Raw genomic sequence first — 12,502 nt, forward strand, 5'->3', positions numbered from 1 at the left:
ACAGGAGAGGAACATTGCTGACCAGTCAAGGCTTCCCTAAGGAGCCAACATGTTTCAATAAAGTTGCTTCTCATTGAACACCAATGAGTACAGGCCCCAATGAACCCAAATTCCTGATGTCACCGTCTCTGCATTGCCTCAAACGTTGGCCTATCCTTCATTAGACAGCCAGCCGAAATCTCTCCTCAGGATCCCTGCTGTGCTCTGATTAGTGTCTTATACAGTTTCAAAAAAAAAACCTCCCTCATTTATACTTCATTCCCTGTGAATTCCCTATTAGCCACTGAACTTGGATGTGACCTTTTTGGGATTCACAATCCCTTGGACTGTAGCTTTCTGCATTCTTTACCTAATTTAATAATGACAACGATATTGGGGGTGGGGGGGGAGGGGATTAGGTGGAGGGGGCATTGACTCCGAAACTCAACTATGTGGACGGGTTGGACCGAAGGGTCAGTTTCCATGCTGTACATCTCTATGATATTTGCAGCCAATTCATGACACCTGCATTATGACCACACCGAGCACAAGCCACAGGACAGACTATTACAGTACACAAAGGCCATTTGGTCCATCACACACATGCTGTCTCTTTAAAATACCCATTCCCAACTTCCTGGACATTTCCCGCAAAACTGCCTTTCAAACGTTTCCCCAATTCCCTTATGAAGGTCAACACTCCCCTTACGGGGACTCTAGCTAATTATCTCATTGGTTCCCAACCCTCCTGCTCAAAGGACAGCGATTCCCCCTGCTCTCTGTCCCGGAGACCATTAAGGTGAATACTGTCTGAGTCCTCCCCAAGGCCTACACAGCCTCACTACAGTCTGATGCTCAAAATTACCTTCAACGCCTCCATCTCCTCTTTTTTGGAATAACCTCGAGCAAATTCATCAAGCAGAGATTGGAAGAGGTTGAGAACAAACTGCATCTCGGCTTTCTGCCTCTCACCCACCATCTTGGTCAGAAGAAGCTGATAATTCCTCATCAGGTCCTTGTAGCTCACATGGGTCTGGCCGTTCTACACCGTGCGTAAAACAAGGAAAAGTTAGTAAAGGAACGAATATCTACAACTGACTGCAGTCAGTGTGTGTGCGCGAGCGAGAGTGAGTGAGTGAGTGAGTGAGTGAGTGTGAGTGGAGTGAGTGAGAAAGAGAGAGAGAGAGAGAGCCTGTACCCCAGTGAGAGTCAGAGAGAGAGTGTGTGTGTGTGTGTGTGTGTGTGTGTGTGTATGTGGAGGGGGGGGGAACGATCAGAAATTTCTGCCCCCACAGTTTTTGTTCTGAAAAAGCCCCTTTTACACAGTTCAGCAACTCACACTCACGTGGACAGGATACATGCTTTTCAGGGTCAGTCGGAATTTCTCAGTGACAGTGATGAATAAAGTTTCAATTTTCGATTCCTGTGAATCCTGGGAACTGAGGTCATTCACCTGCCGATGATATAATCTCCATGATTATAGAGAACGCACCAATCACCATCAGTGAGAAAAAAAGACAGCATACAGGGCACTGAGTGAGGTGAGGGATGAAGCAGTTTGGCTGACAGAGGCATCGGAGGGAGCGGGCAAGAGCGAGAGACAGAGAGAGACAGAGAGCGAGAGCGAGAGAGCGAGAGAGCGAGAGAGAGAGAGAGAGAGAGAGAGAGAGCCAGAGAGAGAGCGAGCCAGAGAGAGAGAGAGAGAGCGAGACAGAGAGAGAGAGAGAGAGAGAGAGCGAGACAGAGAGAGAGCGAGAGAGAGCGAGAGAGAGAGAGAGAGCGAGAGCGAGAGAGCGAGCGAGACAGAGCGAGGAGAGAGAGAAGAGAGACAGAGAGAGGGAGGGTCAGAAACAGAGAGGGAGAGAGTGAGACGGGGAGGGGGAGAGAGAGACAGATATAGAGATGGAAGAAAATGCCAGAGGAGGAGACTAAGATGATGAAAATGAAGGAGAGACTGCACGCACGTGTGTGTTTACCTTGTTCAGGAGGAACTCGTCCAGACTCTTCAGTTCGTTGGCGTTAGTAATTTTGTGGCCAAGCTGAGCCTCCCACTGCTCTGAGGCGCTGGTTGCATTGCTGATTTTGATGCTGCGACTTCTCTTCCCCTTGCTGGGGTGCTCCTTGCCCGTGTCTGGGAACAGGTACTGGGGGGACTGTGCCATGGGGAAAGTGGCAGATTTACCCAACTCCACTTCTGTAAAGAAACCCCGCAAAATGAGGAATGATTCTCTGATCTGCAGCATCACAGTTTCTACATTTGTTCATCACCTTTGTTTGATTCCATCATCTGACACTGCACATGCATTGGCAGGTGTGTGTGTATGTGTGTGTGTTCGTGGAATGTGTGTGCAGTGAGAGGGGTGTGTATGTGGGGTTTGATCATGGAATCATAGAATGCAGAAAAGGTCCTTCAGCCCATCGACTCTGTACTAAACCAAAAATAATCCCACAGCCTCGAATGTTATGACATTTTGAAATGCTTATCCAAGTTCTCTTTAAAGGTTAGAACATAGAACATAGAACATTACAGCGCAGTACAGGCCCTTCGGCCCTCGATGTTGCGCCGATCAAAGCCCACCTAACCTACACTAACCCACTATCCTCCATATACCTATCCAATGCCCGCTTAAATACCCATAAAGTGGGAGAGTCCACTACTGCTACTGGCAGGGCATTCCATGAACTTACGACTCGCTGAGTGAAGAACCTACCCCTAACATCAGTCCGATATCTACCCCCCCTTAATTTAAAGCTATGCCCCCTTGTAATAGCTGACTCCATACGTGGAAAAAGGTTCTCACTGTCAACCCTATCTAACCCCCTAATCATCTTGTACACCTCTATCAAGTTACCCCTAAACCTTCTTTTCTCCAATGAAAACAACCCCAAGTGCCTCAGCCTTTCCTCATACGATCTTCCTACCATACCAGGCAACATCCTGGTAAACTTCCTCTGCACCCGTTCCAGTGCCTCCACATCCTTCCTATAGTATGGCGACCAAAACTGCACACAATATTCCAGATGCGGCCGCACCAGAGTCTTATACAACTGCAGCATGACCTCAGGACTCCGGAACTCAATTCCTCTACCAATAAAAGCCAGTACGCCATATGCCTTCTTCACTGCACTATTTACCTGGGTGGCAACTTTCAGAGATCTGTGTACATGGACACCAAGATCCCTCTGCTCTTCCACACTACCAAGTATCCGACCATTAGCCCAGTACCCCATCTTTTTATTACTCTTACCAAAGTGAATCACTTCACACTTAGCTACATTGAACTCCATTTGCCACCTTTCTGCCCAGCTCTGCAGCTTCTCTATATCCCGCTGTAACCTGCCACATCCTTCCTCACTGTCTACAACTCCTCCGACTTTCGTATCATCCGCAAACTTGCTCACCCAACCTTCTAACCCCCCCTCCAGGTCATTTATAAAAATGACAAACAGCAATGGTCCCAAAACAGATCCTTGCGGAACACCGCTAGTGACGGCACTCCAAGATGAGCCTTTGCCATCAACTACTACCCCCTGTCTTCTTCCAGCCAGCCAATTCCTAATCCAAACCTCCAACTCACCCTCAATGCCATATCTCTGTATTTTCTGCAGTTGCCTACCATGTGGAACCTTATCAAACGCCTTACTAAAATCCATATATACCACATCTACCGCTTTCCCCTCATCTACCTCCTTAGTCACCTTCTCAAAGAATTCAATAAGATTTGTGAGGCACGACCTGCCCTTCACAAAACCATGCTGACTATCCTTGATCACATTATTCTTATCCAGATGTGCACAAATCCTATCCCTTACAATTCTCTCTAAGACTTTGCCCACAACAGACGTGAGACTCACTGGCCTATAGTTACTAGGATTATCCCTACTCCCCTTCTTGAACAAGGGAACCACGTTTGCTAGCCTCCAGTCCTCTGGCACTACTCCTGTAGACAAAGAGGACACAAAAATCAAGGCCAATGGCTCTGCAATCTCCTCCCTTGCTTCCCAGAGAATCCTAGGATAAATCCCATCAGGCCCAGGGGACTTATCTATTTTCACCCTTGCCAGAATTTCCAACACCTCTTCTCTCCATATCTCAAAGCCATCCATTCTACTTATTCGTGCCTCAGTATTCATATCGACAACAATGTCCTGTTCCTGAGTGAATACTGACAAAAAGTATTCATTCAGCGCCTCCCCAATCTCTTCAGCCTCCACACGCAACTTCCCATTACTATCCTTGATTGGACCTATTCCTTCCCTAGTCATTCTTTTATCCCGAACATACCTATAGAAAGCCTTAGGGTTTTCCCTAATCCTACCAACTAAGGACCTTTCATGTCCCCTCCTTGCTGCTCTTAGCTCTCTCTTCAGGTCCTTCCGGGCTACCTTATAACTCTCAATCGCCCCTATTGAACCTTCACGCCTCATCTTTACAAAGGCCGCCCTCTTCCATTTAACAAGGGATTCCAACTCCTTATTAAACCACGGCTCCCTCACATGACCCTTTCCTCCCTGCCTGATAGGTACGGACTTATCAAGGACACTCAATAGTTGCTCCTTGAACAAGTTCCACATATCAATTACGCTCTTGCCTTGGAATCTACTTTTCCAATCCACACATCCTAAATCATGCCTCAACGCATCATAATTTCCCTGCCCCCAGCTATAACTCTTGCCCTGTAGTACACACTTATCCCTCTCCATCACTAGAGTAAAAATCACCGAATTGTGGTCACTGTCCCCAAAGTGCTCACCTACCTCTAGTTCTAATACCTGGCCTGGTTCGTTACCCAGAACCAAATCCAGTATGGCCTCACCTCTTGTTGGCTTATCTACATATTGTGTCAGGAAACTCTCCTGCACACATTGCACAAACACTGACCCATCTAACGAACTTGAGCTATAGCTTTCCCAATCAATATCAGGAAAGTTAAAGTCTCCCATAACAATCACCCTATTACTGTCACTCTTCTCCTGAATCATCTTCGCAATGCTTTCTTCAACGATTCTAGGACTATTAGGAGGCCTGTAAAAGACTCCTAACAGGGTGACCTCACCTCTCCTATTCCTAACCTCAACCCAAACTACCTCAGATGGCAAATCTTCGTCCATCTTCCTTTCCACCTGCCTCACGTCCGCCCAGCCCCTCTCGGTGAAACCTTTTTCCCTTGCAGCCCTCCTTTCAGAGGTTCAGTTAGCAGTGTTCAATTCCATTTGTTTAGAATTGTTTATCTGTGGTTAGAATCAATTGGTTTCTAATGAATTTTACATTAAGTTCAGAATCCTGGTCTGTATTTTCTGCCAGCCTAGGTCTAAAAGACAGGGAAATTAGGAATTTTGCAGCCTCTTAACATCATTAATCTTTGCAATGAGTCAGGGAATAGCAGGAAATCACCCCCATGAGTTGTTATACATGACCCTTAATACCAGTGGGAAGCTTTCCCTTCAGAATTACTTAATCACCTTTTTGGAAAATTCAGGAGTGAATTATTCCATACAAATCCACACTGGTTCTGTTTTATCAGATGCTAATGCTCACACACTTTATCCTTAAGCATTGACCCCAGTAACTCCCTGACCCCAGGCCATCAAGTCCCTGCTTCCCTTTCTTAAATAGGGAGTAGCACAAACAGGTTTCCAGTCAAAAGGAATGGCTCATTATTGAAAGAATTTTGGAAACTGTAGTCTGGATGTCTGCAATGCCATCTCAACTACTTACTTTCCAATCCTCGATTGAAAACCATCAGAATGTGAGGATTTGTCATTCTTCATAATCGCATTCATTCCTTCATTACGTGTCATTTTATTCACATTAATTTTGTTAAATCTCTATCCTTAGTTTAATGTCAGTTTTCCAAGAGATATCCAGATATCGCACTCACTTGAAAATACTGACCATTTTCTTTGACAATATCTCAGCCGCCAATTATCGAAAGTCCCCTTGTTCATGGGGAAGAGGGAGGACTGCGGGTGCTGGAGATCAGAGTTGAGAATGTGGTGCTAGAGAAGCACAGCAGGTCAGGCAGCATCGGATGGACCAGGAGAATCGATGTTTCGGGAATAAGTCTTTCATTATGCTGAAATGTTGACTCTTCAGCTCGTCGGATGCTGCCTGACCTGCTGTGCTTTTCAAGAACAAAGAACAAAGCACATTCCAGCACAGGAACAGGCCCTTCGGCCCTCCAGGCCTGTGCTGATCCAGATCCTCGATCTAAACCTGTCGCCTATTTTCTAAGGATCTGCTCCGTGCCCATTCATGTATCTGTCTAGGTACATTTTAAATGATGTTACTGTGCCCACCTCGACCACCTCCGCTGACATCATGTTCCAGGCACCCACCACCCCTCTGCACAAAGAACCTACCACACATATCTCCCTTCAACTTTTCCCCTCTCACCTTTAACTTGTAACCCCGAGTAGTCGAGTCCCCCGCTCTGGGGAAAAAGTTGCTTGCTATCCACCCTGTCTATACAATGTTTGAGCAGATTTGTAGCTCAGGTTGAGGTTCAGGTTGTAGGTTTGTTCGCTGAGCTGGAAGGTTTGTTCTCAGACATTTTGTCACCATGCTGGGGTAACATCATCAGTGAGCCTCAGAATCACCGGTGTTCTGTCCTGCTTTCTATTTATCTGCCTTGGTCTGTTGTGCTGGGTGATATCCCTTCCGGTTTATTTTCTGAGAGGTTGGTAAATGGGGTCCAAATTGATGTGTTTGTTGATGGAATTCTGGTTTGAATGCCAGGCCTCTAGGAATTCCTGTGCATGTCTCTTGTTTAGCCTGTCCCAGGATAAATGGATTGTCCCAGTCGAACTGGTGTCCCTCTTTGTCTGTTTGAAAAGATACTAGTGATAGTTGGTCGTGTCTTTTGGTTGCTAGAACAAGTCAACATGGATTTAGTAAAGGGAGGTCATGCCTGACAAACCTGTTGGAATTTTTTGAAGAGGTAACAAGTAGGTTAGACCAGGGGAACCCAGTGGATGTGGTCTATCTGGACTTTCAAAAGGCCTTTGATAAGGTGCCACACGGGAGACTGCTGAGCAAGGTGAGGGCCCATGGTGTTCGAGGTGAGCTGCTGGGATGGATTGAGGATTGGCTATCTAACAGAAGGCAGAGAGTTGGGATAAAAGGTTCTTTTTCAGAATGGCAGCCGGTGACGAGCGGTGTCCCGCAGGGTTCGGTGCTGGGGCCACAGCTGTTCGCATTATATATTAATGATTTGGATGAGGGAACCGGGGGCATTCTAGCGAAGTTTGCCGATGATACAAAGTTAGGTAGACAGGCAGGTAGTACTGAGGAAGTGTGGAGGCTACAGAAGGATCTAGACAGGTTGGGAGAGTGGTCCAGGAAATGGCTGATGGAATTTAACGTGAGCAAGTGCGAGGTCTTGCACTTTGGCAAAAAGAATATAGGAATGGACTACTTTCTAAATGGTGAGAAACTTAATAAAGCCAAAGCACAAAGGGATCTGGGAGTGCTAGTCGAGGATTCTCTAAAGGTAAACATGCAGGTTGAGTCTGTGATTAAGAAAGCGAATGCAATGTTGTCTCTTATCTCAAGAGGGTTGGAATATAAAAGCAGAGATGTACTACTAAGACTTTATAAAGCTCTGGTTAGGCCCCATTTGGAGTACTGTGTCCAGTTTTGGTCCCCACACCTCAGGAAGGACATACTGGCACTGGAACGTGTCCAGCGGAGATTCACACGGATGATCCCTGGAATGACAGGTCTAGCATATGAGGAACGGCTGAGGATACTGGGATTGTATTCGTTGGAGTTTAGAAGATTAAGGGGAGATCTAATAGAGACGTACAAAATAATACATGGCTTTGAAAAGGTGGATGCTAGAAAATTGTTTCTGTTAGGCGAGGAGACTAGGACCCGTGGACACAGCCTTAGAATTAGAGGGGGTCATTTCAGAACGGAAATGCGGAGACATTTCTTCAGCCAGAGAGTGGTGGGCCTGTGGAATTCATTGCCACGGAGTGCAGTGGAAGCCGGGACGCTAAATGTCTTCAAGGCCGAGATTGATAGGTTCTTGTTGTCTAGAGGAATTAAGGGCTACGGGGAGAATGCTGGCAAGTGGAGCTGAAATACGCATCAGCCATGATTGAATGGCGGAGTGGACTCGATGGGCCGAATGGCCTTACTTCCACTCCTATGTCTTATGGTCTTATGGTCTTATAGTTGGTGCTCATGTATCCTGGTGGCTAGTTTCCAGCCCGTCTGTCCAATGTAATGTTTGTTACAGTCCTTGCAGGGTATTTTGTACATGACGTTCGTCCTGCTGGTTGTATGTATAGGGTCCTTTAGATGTTTCAGTGTGGTGGTAGGTTTGTGGGCTACAGTGATTCCAAGGGGCTGGAGTCATCTGGTCGTCATCTCTGAGGTGTTTTTAAATGTATAGCAGGGTGGCGAGAGTCTCTGGGCATTTTGTATCTTCTTGTTTAGGTTTGTTGTTTCAGAATCAACTGATTCTTAAATCTGTAGGTTTCTTTTAGTTTGTTCTATTTAGTGATGAAAAAGGTGTCATCCACACAGCGGACCCAAAGCTTGGGCTGGACCATAGGGGGCGCTGTCCGTTCTAACCTCTGTTATTGGGGATCCCATGGGTGTCCCATGGGTGTCCCGTTGATTTGTTTGTAGGTCTTGTTGTTGAAGGTGAAGTGGGTAGTGAGGCACAGGCTGAAGCAGCCCACAAGCACAAAAACAACATCCTTACTGGTATAAAGTTCACCACAATAACAACCAACTCCCCTTCCTAGATGTCGCAGTCGAATGGAAAGCCAGTGGAGGGCTGCAGACCAGCATCTACAGGAAAGTCACACACAGACCAGATACTCAACTAGAGGAGGAATCACCCCAATGTCCACAAACAGAGTTGCATCAGGACAATAGTTAAACGAGCCACAACACACTGCAGCAGCCAGGAGTTACAAGAGGCTGAAGAAAAACACCTCCACAACGTGTTCAACAACGGGTACCTGATAAGTACAGTCCGCCAATTCAGAGATAACTAACCTAAACAAGATGACACAACATACCCAGAGACTCTAGCTGCCCTGCCATACATTAAAGACATCTCGGAGATGGTGACCAGACTACTCCAGCCCCTAGGCATCATGGTAGCCCACAAACCTATCACCACATTGAAACAGCTCCTGATGAACCTAAAGGACCTGTACCAACAACCAGCAGAACCAACGTCATATACAAATTACCCTGCAAGGACTGTAACAAACGTTACATTGGACAGACAGCCAGGAAACGAGCCCCAGAGTCAACCCACGAAAGGCTACTAGACCAGATAACATCCCTGGCAGACTGCTCAGTGGATGCTCTGATGTACTGGCCCATGTTCTCATGGACATCTTTAACATCTCCCGGAGCTGCACCAACGTGCTTCAAGGCCACTACCATCGTCCCCATGCCCAAGGTGTCTTCAGCGTCCTGACTCAACGACTGCCGCCCTGTTGCGCTTACACCCATCGTCATGAAGTGCTACGAGAGGCTTGTGATGAGGGATATTCAGACCCTGCTGCCCTCCCCCCACCCCCCCCCCACCCCCTCACTGGACACCCTGCAGTTCACGTATTGACCCAACCACTCAACAAATGATGCCACTTCCACTACCCTCCATCTCGGCCTCACCCACCTGGTCAAGGACACCTACATCAGATTACTGTTCATAGACTTCAGTTGTGTATTCAACACCATCAATTCCTCAGCACCTGATTGGAAAGCTGAGTCTGCTGGGCCTGAATACCTCCCTCTGTAACTGGATCTGGACCTGACTGGGAGAGCTCAGTCAGTCTGGATTGGGAACTGACTCCAACACCATCACACTGAGCATGGGGGGGGGGCCCCCCCCCAAGGCTGTGTGCTCAGTCCACTGCCGTCCACCCTGCTGACACACGACTGTGCAACGATGCACAACTCGAATCACGGCATCACGTTCATTGCTCATACACCTGAAGGTGGGTCTCAACAGCAGGAATGACGAGTCAGCATACAGGGAGGAGGTGCTACAGCTAACGGACTGGTGTGGAGCCAATAACCTGACTTGGACCCTGGACGAGATGGAAGAGATGGCTGTTGACTGTAGGAGGGCACGGAGCGACCACTCTCCCCTGGACATCGACAGCTCCCCCGGGGAGATCGTGAACAGCACCAAATTTCTAGATGTCCACCTGGTGGAAAATCTCACCTGGACGCTCCACACCAGCTCCACAGCCAAGAAAACCCAGCAGCATCGCTACTTTCTGCACAGGCTGAGGAAAGCCCATCCCCCCCCCCCCCGCAATCTCATCACATTCCACAGAGGGTTCATTGAGACTACTCTGAGCTGTTCCATCACTGCCTGGTTCGGAATTACACTGTCTAAATTTGTAAGACCCTACAATGGACAGTGAGGACAGCTGAGAGAATCATCAGGGTCTCTCTCCCCCCCATTACAGACACTTATATCACACGCTGCATTCGAAAGGCTAAAAACATTGTGAAAGACCCCACACAGCCCTCACTCAAACTCCTCTCCTTCCTGCCGTCTGGCAGAAGATACCAGAGCATTCGGTCTCTCATGGCCAGACTGTGCAACCGTTTCTTTTCCCCCCAAGACATCAGGCTCTTAACACAGTACAACTGGACTCTTTCCCATCTGAAATAGATGGATCCATCCGCTGCACCCTCCTCTCCAACCTAACACCTTCTCCCCCACCTCCATCCACCTATCACACTCTCAGTCACCTTACACCTCCCCCCCACCCCCGCCCCCCCCCATTTATCTCTCCACCCTGCCCAGCCCAAGCCTCATTCCTGATGAAGGGCTTATGCCCAAAACGTCGATTCTCCTGCTCCTTGGATGCTGCCTGACCTGCGGTGCTTTTCCAGCAACACACTCTTGACAACCATCACTAGTATTCTTCCACACAAACAAAGAGGACACACCAGTTTGACTGGGACAATCCATCCATCCTGGGACAGGCTAAGACACACATGGGAGTTCCCAGACGCCTGGCATTCAAACTGGAGCTCCATTAACAAACACATCAATTTGGATCCCATTTTCCAATCTCTCAAGAGACAGAACTGGAAATGATATCATCCATCACAACAGACCAAGACACAGAAATAGCAAGTGGGACAGAACACCAGGACTTCACCAGAGGCTCACTGATGATGTTACCTAGCACAGTGATGAAACGTCCGAGAACAAATCTTCCAGTTCAGCAAGCAAACTTATAACCTGACCCTGTGTATACCTCTCATGATTGTGTAGATCTAAATCAGGTCCCCCTCAACCTCTGTCTTTCTAATGAAAATAATCCTAATCTATTCAACCTCTCTTCATAGCCAGCGCCCTCCATACCAGGCAATATCCTGGTGAACCTCCTCTGCACCCTCTCCAAAGCATCCACATCCTTTTGGTAATATGGCGACCAGAACTGTATGCAGTATTCCAAATGTGGCCGAACCAAAGTCCTATACAACTGTAACATGACCTACCAACTCTTATACTCAACAGCCCCAGACTTTTTGACTCTCATTGTTCATAAGCCCATTTTCTTCTAAAATACACTTTTCCAGCCATCAGTAGCTCTCCGTTTGAAAATTAAACCAAACATTTTTGTATCCTTTTACTTCTGGTTTGATTTTGGACAGAGATTTAAATTAATTGGCCAAGGATTAAGTCGAAAAGACGCTCTGCAGAGGAAGCCAGAAACTCACTGTCTCCAAAGCCCTTCATTGTGTCGGGGAGCAGGTTTGGACAGACCTCATCCAGCGACAGCTCCTTTGAAGACTTTTTTTCAGCTTGTCTCTTCCCGAGAAACCTCCGCAGAGGGCCACGGTATAAAGACCTATATTAGGATTGGAAAAGAGGGAAGTGGAACTAGGAACATAATCACATTCACCAAAAACCACAATTATAAGGGGAAACTGTGAGGGTAAACACCATTTTGGTCTCTCACCAAACTGTAACTGTTAGAGCCTAACACCATTATTTCCCAGTCCCTACCCTATCACCGTCTCTCCAATCACAATCCCAACTGTCCACCCATACCCACAGATCCTGGTCCAGAGGTTCAGCCAACATACAGACCTCACACACTTGCTCAATGTTCAGCTTTGGTGTAACTTACCCCCTACCCATTTCCTAGTGTTACACTTTAATCTCTTGCCAACATCTCAACACTTACAGCACAATCTCGTCATCTGGCAGAAATAGAAAATTCCAACCTGCCCCAAACAAACCACCCAGGCCATTACAATCACTGGTCATCCTGTTGGCCACAGCAAAGGGAAGAGTGGCACTCCCTCAAACTGACCACCACCTCCACCCCCAGCAGTCAGTAACAGGAGCCTTCCCCACCCATCGCCAGACCCTTCCCTCACAGCACCTGCAAGGTGTGAAAACCACCCTGTGGGGATGCAATTCCATTGGAACCCACCACACCCCACCCACTCAATCCAATGCTCACAATCACTTCCCAGGGCACAGCATGAACCTTGACCAATGCAAGATGTCCC

General features: G+C 47.5%; 1 protein-coding gene across 7 annotated transcripts in view; it reads right to left on the reverse strand.

The window, feature by feature from the left end:
* myo9b (myosin IXB) overlaps positions 1-12,502 on the reverse strand; it is a 116,761-nt gene that overhangs the window by 14,275 nt on the left and 89,984 nt on the right. For 5 of the 7 annotated variants that reach the window (XM_072594456.1, XM_072594455.1, XM_072594451.1 and 2 more), the window contains 4 exons: positions 11,702-11,832; positions 1,956-2,173; positions 1,319-1,432; positions 845-1,021 (listed from right to left, as the gene is read on the reverse strand). In XM_072594456.1, coding sequence (XP_072450557.1) covers positions 845-1,021; positions 1,319-1,432; positions 1,956-2,173; positions 11,702-11,832 — 640 coding nt within the window. The remainder of the gene's footprint in view (positions 1-844; positions 1,022-1,318; positions 1,433-1,955; positions 2,174-11,701; positions 11,833-12,502) is intronic. The other 2 variants (XM_072594454.1, XM_072594458.1) reach the window with 1 other exon arrangement.

The sequence above is a fragment of the Chiloscyllium punctatum genome, chromosome 24, assembly GCF_047496795.1.
Source record: "Chiloscyllium punctatum isolate Juve2018m chromosome 24, sChiPun1.3, whole genome shotgun sequence".
Taxonomy (NCBI): domain Eukaryota; kingdom Metazoa; phylum Chordata; class Chondrichthyes; order Orectolobiformes; family Hemiscylliidae; genus Chiloscyllium; species Chiloscyllium punctatum.